Source organism: Cuculus canorus, chromosome 17 (assembly GCF_017976375.1).
Source record: "Cuculus canorus isolate bCucCan1 chromosome 17, bCucCan1.pri, whole genome shotgun sequence".
Lineage (NCBI taxonomy): Eukaryota > Metazoa > Chordata > Aves > Cuculiformes > Cuculidae > Cuculus > Cuculus canorus.
The window spans coordinates 6,718,379-6,739,320 of NC_071417.1; the positions used below are offsets into that span (position 1 = coordinate 6,718,379).

At 39.1% G+C, this 20,942-nt stretch overlaps 1 protein-coding gene across 4 annotated transcripts in view; it reads left to right on the forward strand.

Moving 5' to 3' along the window:
* GNAZ (G protein subunit alpha z) overlaps nucleotides 1-20,095 on the forward strand; it is a 45,451-nt gene extending 25,356 nt beyond the window's left edge. For all 4 annotated transcript variants that reach the window (XM_054082744.1, XM_054082746.1, XM_054082745.1 and 1 more), the window contains exon 3: nucleotides 18,014-20,095. In XM_054082744.1, the coding sequence (XP_053938719.1) occupies nucleotides 18,014-18,358 (345 nt within the window). In that variant the 3' untranslated portion in view covers nucleotides 18,359-20,095. The remainder of the gene's footprint in view (nucleotides 1-18,013) is intronic.
* The last annotated feature ends 847 nt before the right edge of the window (nucleotides 20,096-20,942 follow it).

Below are 20,942 nucleotides of genomic sequence, written 5' to 3' on the forward strand. Positions count from 1 at the left end.
GGGATAAGAGGGATCTTTGTCTTGGATGGCTGTTCTTTCTTTTCCTATGAAAAGCAGTAGATGAGGCAGCTTGTGCATGTGCTATGGATTTGTTTGTGCTGCCAAGACCGACTCCTTAAGTCTCCTTGGGATACATCTTGGAGTATCAGCATGCAGCTTCTAAAGCTATTATAGGCTTTGTTAAATTTTCAACCCATAAACCAATGACAGCGGTCCCCAATTATACTTAAAAATTAGCAAATTATTAATAACTTTACTCCAATTAAGGCAGCTGTCTAACTCCTGTCACTTATTTCTTAGATATTTAATCTGGATACTGTCCTTCTGAAACAATCAGGCCGGTTGTTCTGCGTGTCCTTTTCATCAATATTTACTGATTGGTGTAATTTCACTTTACAAATGGAAACCAGCCCCCAACCATTTATCATCAGTAGAAATAAATTACTGATAATGGTTTAATGCGATTTAGCATAAAATCCATGTAGCAGAAGTAACAGGTTCAGAAGCAAGAATCCTCCAGTCCATCAGCTCTGGGCAGAAAGCTTATGACTAAACTGATTTTATCGAGTAAGACGCTGGTTTGTCATGCGTATGCTGTGTTCACTTCAGGACAGCCTGGACCTGAGCGTTTGGGTTTTTTAGAACTCCTCCAGTTTAACAACCTTATGCTCTCCTCTTCTGCTGTTTCCCAGGCAACATCGCAGGGTAGTGTCATGCCAGCCGACAATAAGCCTTGTTTCAGCAGCGTCCTGCCAATGCTAGCAGTGTTTCTAGCACGCTGAGCTTTCTCACTGCAACTGGGACATAACAAGGAGAGTTTCTTATCATCATATATGCACAGATCAGTTGGAATTCCATTGATGTGAACGTTTATGCAGTAGTGCCCTGATAACACTGGCTAGGGGTGTCATTGGACTCGTCAGAGCAGCCTAATTTTACACTGCCTTTTAGCATTAGGGGTAGTCAAATAGCATGAATTCTGGCAGTGACACAGACAGGGCTTGTTCTTAAAGCAGCTTGCATTGTGCTTTTGCTGTTCCTCATATATCAAATGAAAGCAGTAATTAGAAATAAATACATAAAATCCCAACAACCCATACAGGGAAAAAGGAAAACAATCACAATAAATTGGAAATGTGAGAGGTTAATAAAGGACATTAAAGATATGTTAAAAAGAAAAATCAAAGGCTGACAAGACCAACTGCAGCGTGGCTGTGCCTGAAATGTTCCGGAGGCAGTGTTCTGTAGAGCATCTGCTGTCAGTGCTATCCAGAAATCAAGACTGAGGCAGTGTTTAAAAAGGTTTCCAAAGGTTAATTTGTTTTGCTAAGTACATGCTTAGTAAAGAAGTACATGAAGGAATAAATAATGCAGCCGATGTAAAGGCATACCTAAACTAAGAGAGAAATGTAAACCAAGAACCAACAGCCAGACCTAGGGCAGATAAATACCCGCTTAGAACAGCTTTTTTTTAAAAAAAAATAATATTTTTTGACAGGAGGCTGAACCAGTTGCCTCAGCTGCAGAGTTCAGTCAAACAGCCATCGTCAGCTACAGCTGACAACTCTTAAGACAGGGAAAACCCAATAGATGTAAATGACCATTGTTTTATTAAATGGGAGTTAGGCCAAAAGATCTGATGATCACAAACGATACTCTCAGTTCAGTATTTATTTATACAGACAAAAGTCCAAATTATAGCTTAGTTATATTATAAATTGAATAATATGCTCCTGCTAAATCCTTCCATTCTAACATTTCCCATCTTAATAAAGTGGTTTGGTGTGTTTTTTTCTTTCTTTTTCTTTGCCTTAGAAACAGCATAGAATATGAAAGCAGAGTTGCATGCAGTTGGTGAAATGCATATCAAATGGATGTACTCAATTATAGAAGACTGCTGAGGTTATCTATAAGCTCATCACTCTGGAAAGGAAGGTCTCATTCTCTCCGTCCTGCTTGTTCAACTCATGAGTCAGCTACCACTCCCTCTGCCGCCTGCTTCTACCTCATCCCTTGTGGCAGCCCTGCTGTTATTTGGGCCCTTCACTACAAAGATGTAACTCACAGACGTCCCAGAAAATTACCCAATATTTCAGTGTGATTGATTTTGTGCTGGAATCCTGCGTGTATCACTCACAGAGGAATCCATTGAGTTCAGGATTTATGTAAGGGAAACCCTGCAGATGTGGAACTCCACGTCCAGAAGCAGAGGAAAATCAAAAGGCAGATGAGTCAGATTTCTCCACTTGGATAGATCAGCTGCTGGAGCAGCTGAACTCATCCAACAGAACTAAACCTTACTGTAAGTTCTGTTATCTGTGTATTTGGGAAAGTTACTCTACTGCAGTTAGAGGGAAGGTGTCCCAAACCTCTGTACCTGCATTGCCTGACTGCCGGAGTTTACGAGCTTCTCGAGGCATTCTTACCATATGGTAAGGATTAGTGGTACCCACAGCTTCTCACTCTCTTTCTGTAAAACCCAGGGCACAGGGCAATAGGATGTGAATCATTTCTGCTCTAAATGCAGTCACTTTAAATACCAGAATCACCGGGGGGGTGACAGAAGGTAGATTCCCAGCCAGTTGCTGCTGTATTTATTCAGGGATGAAACAGATCGGGGATGATAGGATGCAGTTCAATTGAATTCTTACTCCCAATTCTGCCTTCTCATTCCAGCATTTATTAGCGGCTACTTTTTGATGCTCTTTCGTATGTAAGAATGTTTATCAGAGAACACTGGTTCAAAGATAAGGAATGAAAAGCCTGTGCTTGACAGAAGTGTGAGAGAAATTGTCAGAAATACCGGACTTCATGAACTCCCAAAGGGGATGCTACAACAATCAGCTATAATTTTTCTTACAAGCAGATTAGAAAAAATACTAACAAAGAATGGTGTAGTAAACAGTCCTGCAAAATATAGGATTAGATGATGAAAATCATTATATTATCATACATGTGGCTTAATATTTGAGGTTTTTGTTTTACTGGGAAATAAGCACTGGGAACTCTATGGAATCCCAGCTGATTGTGTGGTAGGTGCTGGTTTCAGTTAAATAGCAATATTTTTCAAATAAAAAAGTGATTGAGGATGTGATTAGCACTGATTTTAATGAGCAAAGCCAGGCTCATTCTTTGTACTTTTCTTTCCTGATGAATACTTCTGTGGTCTCTGCATTCATTATTTGCTGTGAGGAAATGGCTAGTTTTTATTAGTACTCATTTTCCTTATTAATCCTGCACATTCTCAATTGTTTCCTTTGTTGGTAAATAGATCCGGGATGCTATCTTGTCGGAATCTTTTGCTTTCTGATTCACAGAGCTGAGTTTCCTATTCAGGACTCAGTTCAATGTGCGTTCTGTTGTATTGCTTAGCGCAGATAGGGAGCTCCTGTATGGTGTGAGAGTGGGCACGCTTGGAGGATGGCGGTTTAAGCTGAGACGGGGTAAAATGAATTGAAGGAGAAATTGAACTGTCACATAATTCCAGAGGAAACACTGGAGCCATCAGCTATAAGCCTGTTTACAAAGAGAACAGATAACCTGAATGCAAGATTGTTCTGCTCTGGAGCAGAGAGAACAGCTCCCCAGAGAAGTGCATGGAAGAAGCCTGTCAATATATGGCCCAACAACCCATCACTTCAGGGCAGAGAGGCTTCACTTTGGGTGATCTGTGTGTTATTTTCTCAGTCCCCTCTCTTTCGCTTCCTATCTTCTCAAAATCCTTCTCCACCGCACGTGTTCTTTATGGATTATTGGCTTTCTGAACAGTTTCCTTATATGCAACAAACTTCTGTAACCAGTTTCTGCACAGCCCATTAGGCAAAGCTTGTCCAAATCTGTACATGACCTTCCACTCTTCCAGTTACAGACATCATAGTACATACCGCAAACACCTAAAAACATGATCTTCTGGTAAGGCACGCCTGATGCAAACTACTTAATTGTTTATTTAAAGAAATTGGGTGGTGGTGGTGCTGATTTCATTCAATAGAAACTTAAATGTGCAGAAAACCCCCAAAGACAAAACCCTGAAAAAGCCTGGTTTTAAATCAAATTGGAATTTCTAAATATATGGCCAATTGCAATTGCTATTTTTCCTGGGTTTTTTGCTTTTCTTTTGGACCACAGACACTGTTTCATAGTAACTGAGCTCCTTTCAAATTATTTAATGCTTCTAAAATGCACTTAAAAAAGCAATAGACTGTGAAGAAATTTAGAACAAGCCTAATATAGCACATCAGTTTGCTTCTTCATTGATATAGTGAGAAAGGATGATGCCTTCAGTTAGATTGGTGTGGATTGCAATCTGTTCTGCTGCTCACCTAGGCATAAGGAACAATGTAAAATAGTGCTGGAAAATAACATGTTGGGAGATTTTCCTGTTCTGTAACAGTCTTGGTTGATTTCTAGATAACATAATGCTCACAGCTAGAAAGGATTTAATTCAGTTTTCTAAAACAGATTAATAACTCACAGTAAAAGCCTCAGTAGAGAGTTTTACACAGTATTTTTTTGCTGGAAAATTTGCTCTGTCCTTAAGAAAATCCTATGAGAATTTTTTAATCTAGCTAGTGGTAAAACTCTGGAATGATGTGCCACTTTCTCTAACTTCTATTTCCTAGTAACCATGCATTTATCTAGCATAGTGGTTCAAGATATATTTCACATACATCTTGACACTTACTGGTTCATTGTCACTTGTTTGACAAGTGACAGAGTGAACAGAAACACTGCCATTAAGAAATGAATGGTGATCTTGGAACAGCTTGACAAATGCTTTTTTAATTCTCCTGTTTCACTGTTATGAAGATTAACCTGCTCTGAACAGTAGAGAATGAGCATCCAAAAGTGCAAGCTGAAACCAAAGGATTTTCTAAGGTAGTAAGTCCTGGGCATAAAATACCTCCACTGTTCTTAAAATAAAGAGGTAAAGCAGTATGAATGTCATCTTCCCCTCACAGGTATGACTAGGGCATGTGGCATCTCTGATGACACAAAGCAGATGGAGTTTAAAAAAAGAGTCAGCCTTTGCAGACCACCATTTAATGGGACAAATGCACCTTCCAGAAAGAACGGTCTGGTGTTTGCTGTCTACATCCTCTAACCTGTTTATTCCAGTATCTTCTCTCCAATTGCTGTAACAGGTCCTGCTGCTCTAACTGTTTGTTCATCAGACCTATATACATAAACAACGCTTCCTCTCAATCCTTGACATTCCTATTTTATGTGATCCTCAGAATTCAGAGTTATGTTTCTGTCCTATTTAAGCCTAATGCCTTTAAATTGGAAGGGGAAAGATTTAGATTAGACATTAGGAAGAAATTCTTCACGATGAGGGTGGGGAGGCACTGGCCCAGGTTGCCCAGAGCAGTGGTGGCTGCCCCATCCCTGGAGGGGTTCCAGGCCAGGTTGGATGGGGCTCGGAGCAACCTGATCCCATGGGAGGTGTCCCTGCCCAAGCAGGGGGTAGGACTGGATGGGCTTTGAGGTCCCTTCTGACCCAAACCATCCCATGGTTCTGTGGTTCTTGTGATTTCCACTACAGAGCCTGCTTCCCCGAGCTGAGGCCTGCATTGCAATGTTACAATACAGCATCGTACACAAAAGGATAGGTGTTATTCTTAAAATTTTCATTATTGAACTTCACAGAAAGATGTTGTCAAACAGCCTATCTGCACTGAATGACAGCAGTTCTTAAACTCCTCTGTATTACCGCACTCCTTCTCGGTGTTAAAAACCCCTCATCTCAACTGCTCTTTTTGGATCATCTTGTGTCAATGGCTTAATCTCCCTTGTTCTGCCTCGCTTTTCACAATTCCAGATGTGCATGGCTTATGAGAAAAGTCTTCTCAAAAGAGTTATTTACTTAAACACTTCTTGTGTAGTAAAAACATCTCTGGGTGTTTGTTGCATGCAGAGCTGAGATAATAAGTTTAACAGAGTGGCCTATTACACTTCTTTGGAATGTCTTTCGAAACAGGATTTACTTCTAAAGATGCTGACCCCCAGCTGATTGTATAGATAAAGACTAACAAACATTTGGATGGATCCCCGTTGGCATCATCTGCCTTATGATTTGCAAGGCTTTTTGAGAATAACAAGGCAATGCACCATTCTTGCTTTGACTGCTCGCAGTGACTGCTGTTATTTTGATAGATTGAAGTGTTTAGTTTTCAATACATATATTTACAAAATACTGTTATTCTTGGCAAATTCAAAGTGCACTAAGCCCTTGCACAGGAAATATTCTAATAGTGAGACTGAAAATGTTCTATATATTTCCTGTTTGTTTTTCATAATTTTTAAAAATTGTCTTTATGTCACATACTGTGTTCCATTCTCCTCAAGGGCCAAAATTCTATAGTGGACTCTCATGAGACGGACTTTTAAGGACTGGAGCTTATATTTTTAATCAGAAAATCCGCCTTTGTAGGATACACACATTTGTGAGAGCCTTTTTGAAGAAGTGAAATTTTAATTGCATTTTGTATCAGATGTTCTGTTGCAATAAGTGGAAAGAACTGGAAGGTTTTTCCAGGTGAGACTACCATTTAATTACATAGTTTGGAGTTGTGAAATATTTTTTCAGTTACAAAAGATAATTCTGTAAGAACTTTCAGTTTTTTGTTTTTTATTCTTATCCTAATTTTGTTTCTTCTGCCTATGATTGAGGTGTGAATGAACATAAGCCAGCAGTTTGCCCTGGTGGCCAAGAAGGCCAATGGCATCCTGACTGGATCAGCCGTGTTGTGGCCAGCAGGAGTCGGGTGGGGTTCGTCCCCCTGCACTGGGTGCTGGTGAGGCCACACCTCGAATCCTGGGTTCAGTTCTGGGCCCCTCACTCCAAGAAGGACATTGAGGGGCTGGAGTGAGTCTGGAGAAAGGAATGGAGCTGAAGAAGGGTCTGGAGCCCAAGGGTTCTGGGAGTGGCTGACGGACCTGGGGCTGTTTAGTCTGGAGAAGAGGAGGTGAGGGGAGACCTTATCACTCTCCACAACTGCCTGGAAGGAGAATGAAGCAGAGTGTGTGTTGGTTTCTTCTCCCAGGTAGCAAGTGAGAGGAAGTGGCCTCAAGCTGCACCAGAGGAGGTTTAGATTGGATACGAGGAAAAAAATCTTTACTGAAAGCACTGGCAGACGCTGCCCAGAGCAGTGGTGGAGTCTCCATCCCTGGAGGGGTTCAAAAAGCCTGTGGCCATGGCACTTTGAGACATGGTAGCTTTTTCCCATTCAGACATTAAGTTTCCAGTGATCCAGCCTGACATAAGATTTCAGCTGCACAGTGATCCACAATAGCTGCAGAAACGTCCTTTAATAAACATTCTTTGAGGTGACAGTTCAATAGGAGTTAGGTGGAGGTTTCCTGGTCGCAAAGGGGTGGTGCAGCTTTTCTGAAATGCTACCACTGCTATTCTGCTCAACAAGAAACTGGAAGCAAAAGGCCACAGTGAGTCAAAGAAATGTCACCTTGTTCTGAGAATACAAAAGCCATTCTGTACTCAAATAATTCAATTCCTTTTTCAAAACATGAATATTTGAAATAGAAAAGTGCATTGACAGAAACGCTGGTATGAGTAAGTGGAAAGGGAACTCAAGGAAATGGATTTTTTGAGAAGTGCCCCAACTTCTTACTTCAAAATCCAACAGACTGAAAAAAACCGCTACAAGAATCTGGGTCTTCAGCGCTGGACTGGTGGCACTGTAGTGTAGTTCTAACTATACAGAGATAACAGAATTGCTGTTCTAAATCATATTTCCTATCTAGAGACAAATTAGAGGGCCACTGCCTGGTGCAACAACTGCTCATCCCTGAGAGACAGGGTGGAAAAAAACCAGGAGCTGGTGATCTGGGGTTTTTTTTGGTAATGAAATCTGCAGGGATGTTCTTGTACCACTGCCATCTCCGGAGACAGACTGATTATAAGCTTTCCTTTAACTATTTCTCTGGAATCAAAGATAACAAGGAGTGTCAGTGCTTTTGTAGCTTTTAAAGCTGAGTAGCATAAAATAGACACATATTATAAACCTTTGCTGTGGAGCCTAGCATAATACCACGATAAGTTATGGCGTGTGCCCAAGGCACTTCTTTACTTTCTGAACAAGAATAATTCTTAAATAATGGACATGGTAAGTGGCAGTGATGTAATTTGTAGTTTCTGGTTATTCCTAGTTTAAACTGGATTTTCCAAACTGCCATTTGAGGTCTTAAAACTGAAAAAAATGGGTAATCTTGGAAAAGTCTGTGAAGAATTCCAGGCTTTATACTTTTAAGACATGGTAAATGCCCCATATCAATTCATTGTAACACTCCTGATAGGAGTAAAGATAAGCTGTGCTGCTGCAGATACACACGTATGTGTTTATCTACATACAGTCACAACTGCAAAGTATAAGCAGCAACAGATCAGAGGTGCATTTGCCAACTTGGAGGGTTCCTAATATTGTTATATCAAATACAAATAGGGAAGCAAGACATGTTTCAGATAGTCATGAGACATCTGAGGAAGGCACGGTGACAGACTCGGGATTCAGAATAATTTGCTTGTCGATAGTTTTTGACTGTTGCACAGGACAGGTCATTATTATATCAGCACTGCAGTTTTGAGAGGCCAAAGTCTACATGGTTTCTCTGTTTTATGTTGAACAGTATTACATCGATGCTACAGCACAGATAAAATGTTAGGCTGAAAAACTTAAGGCTGAAAATTGCAGGATATCTTTTTCCACGAACAAATGATGCCCTAGAATATTTCTCAAGATTCCATTAGGAGCCAGGGAGACAGGAGTGCCAAGAGGTGATGATAATGACAGTCTACATGGTATTGAAGAGCCCTTGTCAGGAAGCAGACTGAACTTTCTTTAGTCCAGCTGTATGTGCTCAGACTCCTGACATAAATCTCACCAGGCCTCATGGCAGGCAATGCTGGCAGTTGACCAGGAAAGGCTCACAGCAGACTGTCCCTGTCCCCTGGGTGATGCCACTGCAAGGGAATATGTGGGATGAATGGCAGACTCATCCAACTTGACATATCCATCATGAAAAAGGTGAGCGAGAGTTTGTGTTCAAAGACAGTAAAGACATCTTTCTGGCATGGCTCACCTTTACGTTTGGGCCTGATATGTAAATATGGGCTTGTATCTATGATGAGTAGTTAATGCGTTTCGGAGAGGAATCGGTCTTATATTTAGTGTATTTTTCACTGCCCTTCTAGCACGTATAGTACAACTACCAGGACAACTAGATGTGCATTTCTAATTAATTCTTACTTGCCAATTTTAAATTGGAAAATCTATAATGCTGTTAATGTGATTTTTATGGCTCTTCTTAAACTTGATTTTTTCTGTGAAGAAGATAGATCTGACTTTTGGCTTAAAAAGTTTAATATATTGACTGTTGACAGCAACCCAAGAATTTCTGTTTAAAGAAATGTACCATTTTTTATTTGGGAAGATGTTTTGGTTAAAATATGTGATCATTAGTACAACGTACATCTGTCAAAGTTTAAACCATCTTCTGTTCCCTTGAGAAAGATATGAACTTCTAATGGTAAAATCTTAGCAGCATTTGATTTTGCATTGTTCTCTGAAGTCTTGCATCCCAGATACAAACCCCTGCATTCTCTGCATGTTGGATTTATGCTGCCTGTTCTTCTTCCTCTCCTGCAAAGAATATATTCCAGGCCTGTTCTCCCTAGAATACATTCACTTACGCATATGATCATTTACATACAAGGAGCTTAGTTTTTGACTGCCTGCTTCAGCAAACCAGCATCTGCCATATAAACCATCTCCTTATCTCTTTTTATGAATATTTTAATGCCAAGAATATGAGCACAATTCTCAGCTATTTCCATGGAAACCTAGAGAGGATCTTAAAATGAATGCAATGGAAAGCAGTGGTTGGAGCAGAAGGCATTTTGGTTCTCACTCTGTGCTAAGTTCAGGACTCCCTATAGAACAGTAGTATTCTCTGTTATAGACAGGTACAAAATTAATTATAGTATATCTGATCTAATGTATAATATAATCGCCAAGCTGAAACCAAAGAAGCAGTACGCAAACCAAAATCAACATATACTCTCCTTTTAGTGGATTGAATGGAAAATCATTCTCTGTTTCTTTAAGAAATCAAAGAAGCTGGCAAATCATAAGCAGCCTTGCAAATAAATGAAGGCCCTTCAAGACAGCAAAAGCCAGTGACTGTTAGTTTACCTCTCCTTTCCTCTGGTATGACTCATTCTCAGAGTGGCTCTTTCTTGATTCAATCCAAGCCCCGCTAATTAAGAGCTCACCAGCCAAACAGCAGTTTTTTTAGAGACAACACTAGAAGTTGATTTGGTGGGCAAGACGCCAGGCAGGCTGCTAGGACTCCTGCCTTGCTCTTAGCATTGGGTAAGCCTTAAAAAAAAAGGGAAAATATGACTTGTGATTCCCTACTAACAGAGAAGATGAGATGCTCAAACAGCTTCTCCCCTATTTACAGTTAAAGCATGGATGTTCACGCTACTTTGGATATATTTTCAAGAATGGTGAGATTTTAAGTTAATATGATTTTATCAAGAAAATGTTTTTAAACTAGATTTTTTCCTAAACTCCAGATACAGGCAGTTTGCTTGGAATACTGTACAATGCATAAAAAACTACACCCACCAATGCTAGCATAGGTATTATATGCTGCTATTTGCTTCTTAGAACTAAGTTAAGCACTATCTTAATTTGTACTCAGGAAATCTCAGTTTCCTGGCACTGTTAAAGCCACTTATTTATTCTTATATTAATTTTATGGCATGTTTACCCCCCAAAAATACACAGGGAAGCACAGAGCAAGCTCTCCTAAGTAAAAAAGACTATGTAGCATAAAGCTTTGTTGACTTTTGAGGCAGTAAAAGGAGAGTGTTCACAGTTCTTTGCTGAGCAACAGAAACATAGCAAGCTTTCCTTTACAGAGAGAAAACAAGCTATCCGCCCACTTTAATGATTTATTGAGGCTTGAGAAAAGAGGTGTGTTCTGTGATCCTCTTTATCTTGTCTATGTTTACTGCAGCCCTGGTTGAGCTGCCCTGGCTGGATACCTGATGTGCAGCGTTTATTATGTTGGCCATTGTGACTATCAGTTTCTTTTGGCCTGCACCAGCTGCAGCAGTGTTTCTTTTCCAACCTATCCTTATTACTTCTTCCCAGAAATGCTGACTTAAATTGCTGTTCATTCAGGCACAGGCCTGATATTGAGTGGCCCATACTCCTATTGTCCTGAATGTACCTTTTTCTTGTGCTTTCCTCTGGACTTCTAGTCTCTTATGAGAATTGATAAACACGGCGCCTTTCACATGCACATTTTATGTCTTCTAAATATAATTTTCCTATACTTGAGCTTGCACAGAAGCTACGCATAGCTAGTCACAAGCAATAACTCAGTCTACATGTACTTCATCACTTTTATTTTGCCTCCTTCCGTGTTGTGCAACAGCCTTTAATGCCTTGGCCAGACATTCCAGAGTAGCCTTTATCTGGTTTTCCAGCATTTCTGTTATAATGAAGAAGTGCCCACTGTCTCTGGCCCTTGAATTCAGTAACCTTTCCTCTGTTCTTCCAAGAGGTTTCTATATATCCTGTCTTTAAGTTCCCTCTTGTTTGTAAGTCGTAGAGAAGCACCTGCAGTCCTGTTCCTTCACTTGGAAATGCCCTAGTTCAAAATCTAATCTCCCAGTCAGCAAATTTAATAAACCTTCTTTCTCAGCTCTGGGACTCTCCTTAGTATAATCACAGTTTGGTGTCAGGCTGTACTTAGTAGGATTGACAAATCTCTCTGGTTCCTGATCTAGGAATATAAACCAGTTTTGGCAGTATTAAAAGAGAGGTTTAGCACAGTCTGCCTCTGAAACCCAAAGGTAGCCACCGCATAACAATCCTTAACTCACCACATACTCCTACAGGCAGGACTTGCTGTTTCAGTGCACACCTAAACAGTTGCAGGGATCAGTATTCAAAGACAAATGTTCAGGACTGTGTTAAAGCAATATTCCCAGTTCAATAGCTTTGTCTGCTCTGGTCCACAGAAAGCCTTGGTAACACTACAGTTCTCTTCCAGTCACAGTGATCATACGTGATAAAATATTCATAAAGTTTTCATTGTCATCCTGTACAATCACCAAGACTAAAGGTCCCCATGTAATTCTCATTCACACTGCCAGATGCAGTTATCATCTGTGGAATTTTCTGTAAAGGCAGTAGTAACACTCCACAGGGAATCGTCAAGGGAGGCTTTGCTGCAGTACTGCTTTGTCGGGCCTGTCTTCCCGTTCTTCTTGGAAAAAGAGGTATCGTATCGACTGCTGCCTCCTCTACCTATTTTACATTTTCATGTGCAAGCTGTAAGTGTAAATGATGTCAGGACATTATCTTTAAAATCATGGGGAATTAATTTGGTATTTTACAAATTTTGTTTGGTAGTATAACTTTTCCCCCTGATTTGACAACGAATCTGTTTAAAAAAAATGAAAGCAATATTGTTTCACACTTAATACATTTTTTGCCCTCAGCATATAAAGATGTATCCTCCTATTCAGAACCACACGATTTCTTCAGGGCTCCACTTTATAACATCAATGTTTTTTAGCTTTCTATATGCTCATTTCAGAGTAGAGATTCAAGGTTCCTCTAATATAAAACCTTCCTAGAATCACAGAATCATTAAGGTTGGAAAAGACCTCTAAGCTTAATCATCCAGTCCAACCATCCACCCAATACCACCGTGCCTGCTAATCTGTGTCCCAAAGTGTACTGTACATCTACACTGCCAGGTGACCTAAGAACACTTGGACTCACCCTTCTATGCTGCCCTTTCTATAATAATTTTGATAGTTTAGAATTCCCAGCATATTTCAGGAAAACTCTGGGATCCTAGGACTGAAAAGAAAGGGCTTGGAAAGGTAAAACAATTCTGCCTATTCAACTCACTGTTGGTTACGCTGTCCCGTCTGGGAGATGTCAAGGCTAGAAACAGGCAGAGTGTTTTATCCCAGTTGAATCCTACCTCAGCAAGGTTCTCAGTTTCTTTAAGAGATAAAGCAAATTGGATTAAGTCTGTTTATTTCTCTAACACATAGTTAGTTCTTTGTGATTTTCAGAGGAAAGCAATTTTTTTTTGTAACTCATGAAATTACCGGCATCTTTCCCCATCTAGGCCCACAGCCACCTGATCCTATGCATTCTTTCGGGAATCTTTTTTCCTTTAGACAAAAGAGGAATCATACAATAGTCTTTTTCTTTTTAAATTGAGTCTCTCTCATCCAGCACTCAAACAGGACTGCTGGTCTGCTAGACAGGAAGGACCTTTCAGCTAGCATTTAATCTCGGCTCTTTTACAGGAGCAACGTCTCTCGTTATATTTACCCAGTCTCTCTCTTGCTTTCTGCAGCATCTGTATTTTTTCCTGCAAAATTCTTCTGCTTTCCCTTTATGCATTTATTCAAACATAGTCTGAATTCCAGAATTGCTTTGACTGCGACTGTCTTAGGCAATGGTATTTCCTTTGATTTATTTTGTAGACTGTCTTTATTTCAAAACAGATTAGATTTTTTTGTAAATAACCTTAAGGAAAAAACAATGATTGCATCAAAGGGAGTCAATTGCCTTTTTACCCCACTGCCCCTTCTTCCACTACTTCAGCTTCACCTGCTTGCTTTAGAAGGTCCTGAGCTGCGTCTCTCCAAACAACACATTTGACATAGGAAGAACAGATTCATGTCATTTGGTGAAATAGGCCCTCGCTACCAGCATGTGGTAAATGCTAGCCACTGGCATGAGGGAAAAGCCTCGCCAGGAAACTATCAGCAGCTTTCACTGGTTCTTCCCAGATTTACTCATATTTAAAGGTTTTCCAGCTTTCCTGGAAAGCAAACATTACCTTTCCTGCACCAAATTTATTATTCATTATTTATGGTTTACACAAGATAAATCGTGTTTAGTTTAGTTAAGGTTTTCACAGTCCCCAAATGCCCACCAGTTTTAAAATAATGACAAAAGAAGAATGTAATGATTGGAAGTCCTTAGGTATTTAGTGCAAATGTCAGTTAATCCCTTATTTGTGACAGTTTCCCTCTTGAGAATTTTTCATTTTTAAGTTCAAAGCTCTCCCAGCTGCGGCCAGAAAGCTTTAATGTGAAAGCTGTGAGGAGATACTACATTCCAACTTGGTTCCATTTCTAATTACTTGCTATCTTGATAAAAGAGTCTTTCCTTTTGAAAACTCTTAGTTGTTCTGGAACTCTTTGCTGTTAAGCGCACCTCTGCTGTTTAGAGGATGACCAGGGATGTTTGTATGTTTGCAATTATTGGAAGAACAGAAGCAGCCATCTGTTCCTTAGCAAGTTCTTTCCCTTAAGCAACCAATTCCTTGTTCTCATACTCAGAGAAGAATTTGCAATTAGCCCCCAAGAAGGCCATCTGGATGAGGCACTGGCATTATCTTGCTTACATCCCAGCTTTTTTATAATTATGAAATTATGGCAGGACGTTTTTTCTGACCACCTGGTCAGCTACTCCCCTCAGGACTCCTGAACTGGGAAAGACAGTGCAGGGAAGAAGAATGCCTTTTTCTGGCTTTATTTTTCCTCCATGTTAATAGAACATTTTTATAACTCCTTTGGGAATTGTACAATAATTTATTCTATGCAATAATTCATTGTATTATAATGAGCCACAGCTCTCTCAAGTTCGCTTCCCCTAGAATATGTGCCATAGTTTCTTAGCACTGAGGAAGCAAGAAACGCTCCGTCTGCGATAGGAGCATAGGAGTGGATACATAAAGTCCTTTAGGCTCGGTGAACACATCACTTCTTATTTAAGGTTTTCCGATGTATCAAGGTGCCATATGGCTATAAAAGACTGAAAGCCATTGCATATGTTGCCATTTCAAATGTGGTTGATCCACTCCACAAATTATAAGCCACCATTTGAGATTTATAAAGGCTTCCTCTTGCCATGTATACTATTTTCTCTTAGGTCTGGATTTAGTTGTTTGTCACTTAATTCTATGTGGAAAATGACATTGAACACTGTGTTTTTCATGTCTCCACGTTAATGGGTAAGCAGGTGCTGCTTGTTTCCCTCTCCCGAAAGCTTTCATCATTACAGTGGACAGCTTACTGTTATTTGAAGACCTGTTTTTTTCCTTTCTGATACATTTCCTTACTGCCCAGTGACATCTTTTCCTACTTTTAGTATTAGAGTTAAATTATGAAATGAATTTTGGGGGTTCATCTTCCACACATTTATACCATGCAGCCAGAGCCTGGCACTGGTGTAATACAGCCTGCGTCTTTGTTGGAAATTATTCCTAATTAATGTATTTGCATTCTAATAAAAAGAAATTATATTTTAATTAAAATTCTGTTTATTCTATTTATTTTATTTATTCCATTCTAACAAAATGATTTTATTTAGTTTAGCTAAGATTTTTATGACTTTTAAATACCCTCCAATATTATCATAATGACATTACATTGAAGATAGAATTTCTTAGGTATGGGTTTACCACTTCTTTCTTAACAGCACATAAAAGATCACCAAATTTATGTTAATTGAGAACTGTCAGTTCCCTTGTATGTGTTTATTACATTTCACAGTTTAGAGAAGGGTTTTAACTCTGATTTTGACCTTGGACTGCAGACTCCAAATGAGGATGTGGTAGTAGAGGGACAGTATCATGATTCAGTATAAAGTACAGTAATAAACGCAAACCTCTTGAAATGCAATATTCTGTTGTCATGAATGTTCTCAGAGTTGGCCAAAAACCTGTATTAGCTCTAAAATAATTTTCCCGAACAATTAGTAGCAAAAGCATTTCAACTGAGCTAAAAACATCTTGCATGGTTTTATTATCAGCTACAAATTCAGGGAAGGAAAGAACATGATTACTTGGAAACAGTCTGTGGTGGTTTTAGGAGATTATGTGTTATATCAGGATTTGCATTCTGAAAATAAACAATCAACCCTCAAACACATTTTTAAGCCTGTCTGTATATCAAGTAGGCTAAAAAGTCAGAAGGAAGAAGTACCCCAAATGTAGGGGGGACTATATGGTTTTGCTTTTATGTCAGTATGCCAGAAGAGGGCTGTGAGTTTGATTTCACCATGGCTACTTAGAGCTGCTGTGGCAGTGCTGGGCAGCATGGTTCACCCCAGTCCTGCTGGGGCTTTGAAATGGCCACAAACTGCCAAAGGGCTGTACTTTTAATCTGTAAACACAGAATTACTCACTAAAATAACTAAATCAGTGCCTTCATGGAGTTCTGAGAACAGAGGATGCGATCCTGACCAAGTAAATTCATAGCAGATGAAAAGGAATAGTCGCACAAACAGAATGAGGAAAGTATAAAAGGGAATTTGAAAAGCATAGGTAAAACAGCCTGCTCATATTGCAGAAACTATACTTTTTTAAGGGGTAATTTTTTCAGGATACTGTTTTAGTGTAACAATAACGATTAACACTGTTACAGACTTCCTTCTAAGTAATAACAATAAAATATATTTTCATTCTCTAATAAATTCAACTACAAAATAAATTTTAAATAAATTACATTTTCATATTACTTTTCATGTAAAAAATAGTGAATTATTCTTCTCTCTTCATCTCACCAGCTGAAATAGAGTGACTCTAGTGAAGTCAAGGGAGATGCACTAGATGCAACTGATAAAAATTTGAGGAGAATTAGGCGCAAAATACTGGTACTTCTATTAAAAGCCAAAATCATGCCCTTACTTCCACTTCCCAAACAGTCAAGCAACAACCAAAATACTCAGACTGTAGATTATTTTCATCCCCTCCTAATGCAAGCCAGACAAATGAAACACATATTTGAAAATCACCTTGTAAATTAAATATCCTTTTTTTGATATCCCAAATTATGGATACAAATTTATGTGTACAAATTATGAAAATATGCACTGTGTGACTGTGATACAAAGTTAGTCAGAGAAAGTTAATGCTGAATGTACCAATGAAACCTAACAGAAATAAAAATCTAAACTGTAACATGCTGGAAAACATTGACATCAGCAGAATGCCTGGTTAAGATATATTCTATATCTACTTCTGACAATACATGAATGATATTTATTGTAATAATGTAGGATATTTTCTATTCCCACCATTCTGTTCGTTTACACTTGTTACTGATGCAAACGGATCAGCCGTGCCGGAGCACCTGGAACCATGGACAGCTCCAGCCACACCGCAGCACGTCTGGTGGCAGAGCGCATGGGAATGGTCAAGGCAGCGTCCACTTCCAATGCACCTTACTGCTTCCAGTCCTTAGCAGCATCGGATTGTTATTTCCAGATATGTAGTTGCGGTGGTCATCCTAAATTATTCATAAATGGAGTTTGTCTACTCAGGGCAGCAGACAGAACCGTGTTGAACACATCTGGCTAAACTCAGCATTCACCTATCGATATACAAGTCATCCCACCACAGCAGAATGTGGGTTTTGTGTACCTTTCAAGCTTACCACTATACAAGAGAGAGGAGTAACACAAGAGTATGTATGGTGCGCTAAACTACACATCTATTGATGCAGTGTTACAATTGTGCTGTAGTAGCTCTGACTTTTTTAAAAACAGCAGAAAGTTCTGTAATGTGAAATCCTTGGGAATTACTCATCCCTTTCATTTAAAGAACTCATTTATAGTGCTAACCTAGCTTTGCACACAACGAGGTTTTACCAAGTTATATCTATTGGTTCTAAATCTTCAGTTTCAGACTTTCCCCTCTAGTCGCCAAATATTTAAAAAAATAAAGGAAGAAGTAGTATTGGCAAGATGTATTATATCAACATGAATGAAGTAAGATTCCTGGAATTTCGTGATCAGGTAAAATGGACAGTCACTGAATACAACAAAAGTTGTTTCTAACAGCAGATTTTGCTCACTGATAGATATGATAATGTATTTTGTGTGCTTGTCACAGCTATGCTGAAACACTATTGTTGACAGTGTTGTTTCCTCTTCTACAGAGTCGAATGGCAGAAAGTTTGCGTCTCTTTGATTCCATCTGCAACAACAATTGGTTTATCAACACTTCCCTCATCCTTTTTTTGAATAAGAAAGATCTGCTGGCAGAAAAAATTCGACGCATCCCCCTAACAGTCTGCTTTCCTGAATACAAAGGCCAAAACACTTATGAGGAGGCAGCAGTCTACATCCAACGCCAGTTTGAGGACTTGAATCGCAACAAGGAGACCAAGGAGATCTACTCACACTTCACCTGCGCCACTGATACCAGTAACATCCAATTTGTCTTTGATGCTGTGACAGATGTCATCATTCAGAACAATCTCAAATATATTGGCCTCTGCTAAGAATCCTTGGGCTTAATGTGTTTTCCTAAAGTGATAAAAAAGGGACCAACCACTTCCACTTCTAGTGGAGACAAATGGGGCAATGCTTAGTAGCCCAAGGAGAGAAAAGGGGAAATCTGATGTATGCACACAGTTCCTCTTATGCCCCTTTAAACCACTATGTCTTTTTACCCTAATATATGTTCTGGAGAGTGAAAAAGCTGCTCTTCAAAACACACACTTCCTCCCTCATTAAAAAAAGCCCAACAACTCAAAAACCCCAAACAAAAAGAAAAACAAAGAAAGAAATTGAGGCCTCACTCTGTGGAGATGTTTTCACCACAGTCACTGCACTTTTATTCCATTTGTCTCATTCCATTTCCTACAGTGGTAGTGTTACCGTGTTCTATGTAAGAAATAATTCTTCGTCCATTTGTCCTAAAATTTTACTGATACGAAGATATAAAGCTGGTGAATGAGAGATTAACTTGTTTGCAGGGTGTGGAGCAGAATGGTTGTGTTGGGGAGAAATGCGAGTTCGAACCAGAAGCTTCAGAACAGGAGGGTTTAAGCAAAATAGTACTTAAGGTCGTAGAGAATGGGCATGCGCCCACACTACTGGTAGGCACAGCCAAACGGTATATACACGTACATCACGTATGCAGAGGACTCACAGCATAGACTATGTGCACACTTCTGCTTTACTGTTATCATGGACACCTTGCCTGTTAAAGGAATTGTTGGTGTGCAACTGTTCTGTGATTTCCAAACTGACTAGCAGCTCTCGCTGTGCTGTAAGGCTTCAAATACGCAGCAGAACTACATGAAATGAAATCTATGAATAGGCCAAATTAAGGTCAGTGTTTCTTCTACTGGAAAGGAGTTTTATATACCAAAACAGTCTTCTTTTACATCTTTTTTTTTTTTTTTTGCCAAATATTGTGGTGTTTCACAGAAAAAAACCTATATTTAAGAAGTAGGTTAGTGTTCCTTTTTTAATACAGGTGAAAAAAAAAACACGAGGCAATTTTTTAAATTATTGTTGTTAGTGTCTGGGTTACTGAATGTGAAAGTTGCCAAGGGACAATTCTGTTCCACTGCTCCAAATACATTCTGGGAACTGTAATACTGTACCAGATTTCCCAAGGAGCAGGAGCCATGGATTGTGTAGTATATAGCCTCCAAGGTCTTTTTTGTTGTTTTTTATTTTTAAATTATTTTAAAAATGTGACGTACTATTAGAAGGTTAAAGATGAGCGATATGAACAATATCTAAATGTCTTGATATTTCAATTTAATAATAAATTATTTACAGTTTAGTGAAGTTAAGGAAACTGAAGAGATGCATTCCTCAGCTCCAGATTTCATCTCATAAAGAAACACTACTGGATGGAGTAACATTCCGGCAAAAGTTTGAATGCATAAGAAGCTCTGTGGGACTATACTGGAAAATCTCAAATGGATCACAGAGACTAAAGTCTCTGGTCAGTTGATTCTTTCCCCTGCCATAGAAAAGACTTCTTAAAGACTTCAGTGTAAAGTTGGTGTGTAAATATATGTTTGATAATTGTAAAGCACATACGTACACAGAGACACAGACACATGCACACTGGAAAATAACCTTCTACTTTTGTTCCCCTCTGTACGACGATTAGTGCAAGAAATCTCAGCCAAGGGCTCTAAGAAATTTAAAACAAAATGGTTAATAACATCCACATCTAAATTGTCCACTTAAAGGAATAAATAACTCAAATGATATTGAACATGTCTGCAGTGTGTTCATTAATTAGTGGTATGTATAATATCCTATTAGCCAGTTCATTGTGAAAAGGGTATAGACTGAGTCGGGGTTTCCTTTTCCAATGGCTGGACTGTCAGATGGCGTGCCTCCTTCACCCCTGGCTTTCACAATGCTGTGGCCATTTCAGGGCAGTAACAGAAGTGATGAGAAAAAGCTGGCATTCATTGGAGCACAGCTTCAAGGTAAGAAAACTGGGTAGAAAAACTAATTTGTCAATTATGATGGGGGTAAGAGGTATTTTATATTAAAAGTAAATCTTTCTTCAACTAAGAAAGGTTCTTCCAACCTTGTACTACAGGCAACCCACAGAAGATATTGTAACAAAGGCCTAAGGGTATTTCTGAAGATGAGTTGGTTACATTTCTCATTGAATGAGGACTATCTTAGGAAGGAGAGAAGAAAATGAAGCACTGCCATGTGTTCTTACTTAGCTTAAGAAAATCATAGGCATAGGGAGTAATTGGTAAAGTTCAATAAATCAATTCACATTATCATGTTCTCTGAATAGCAATTGCTTGCTATTAATTCTCTAATAATTTAATTCTTGTGGTTTTGATCTTAGTATTCTGAGTAACTCATGGTTACTCTGTTTTCTATCTGAAGAATTCAAGATTTTAAAATAAATTCTGTTTTACCCAGAAGTAAAATAATTCTATTTTCTGATTGTATAGAAAACTGAGGCAGAGGAGAGTTAAAACTAAAAAGGTCTGGGCCAAAGACAGGTGCTGAAATGAAACCCTAACTCTTAGTCATTCACCTGGATAAATCATGCAATTAAATTTACATCTATTTTCTCAGTTCTCA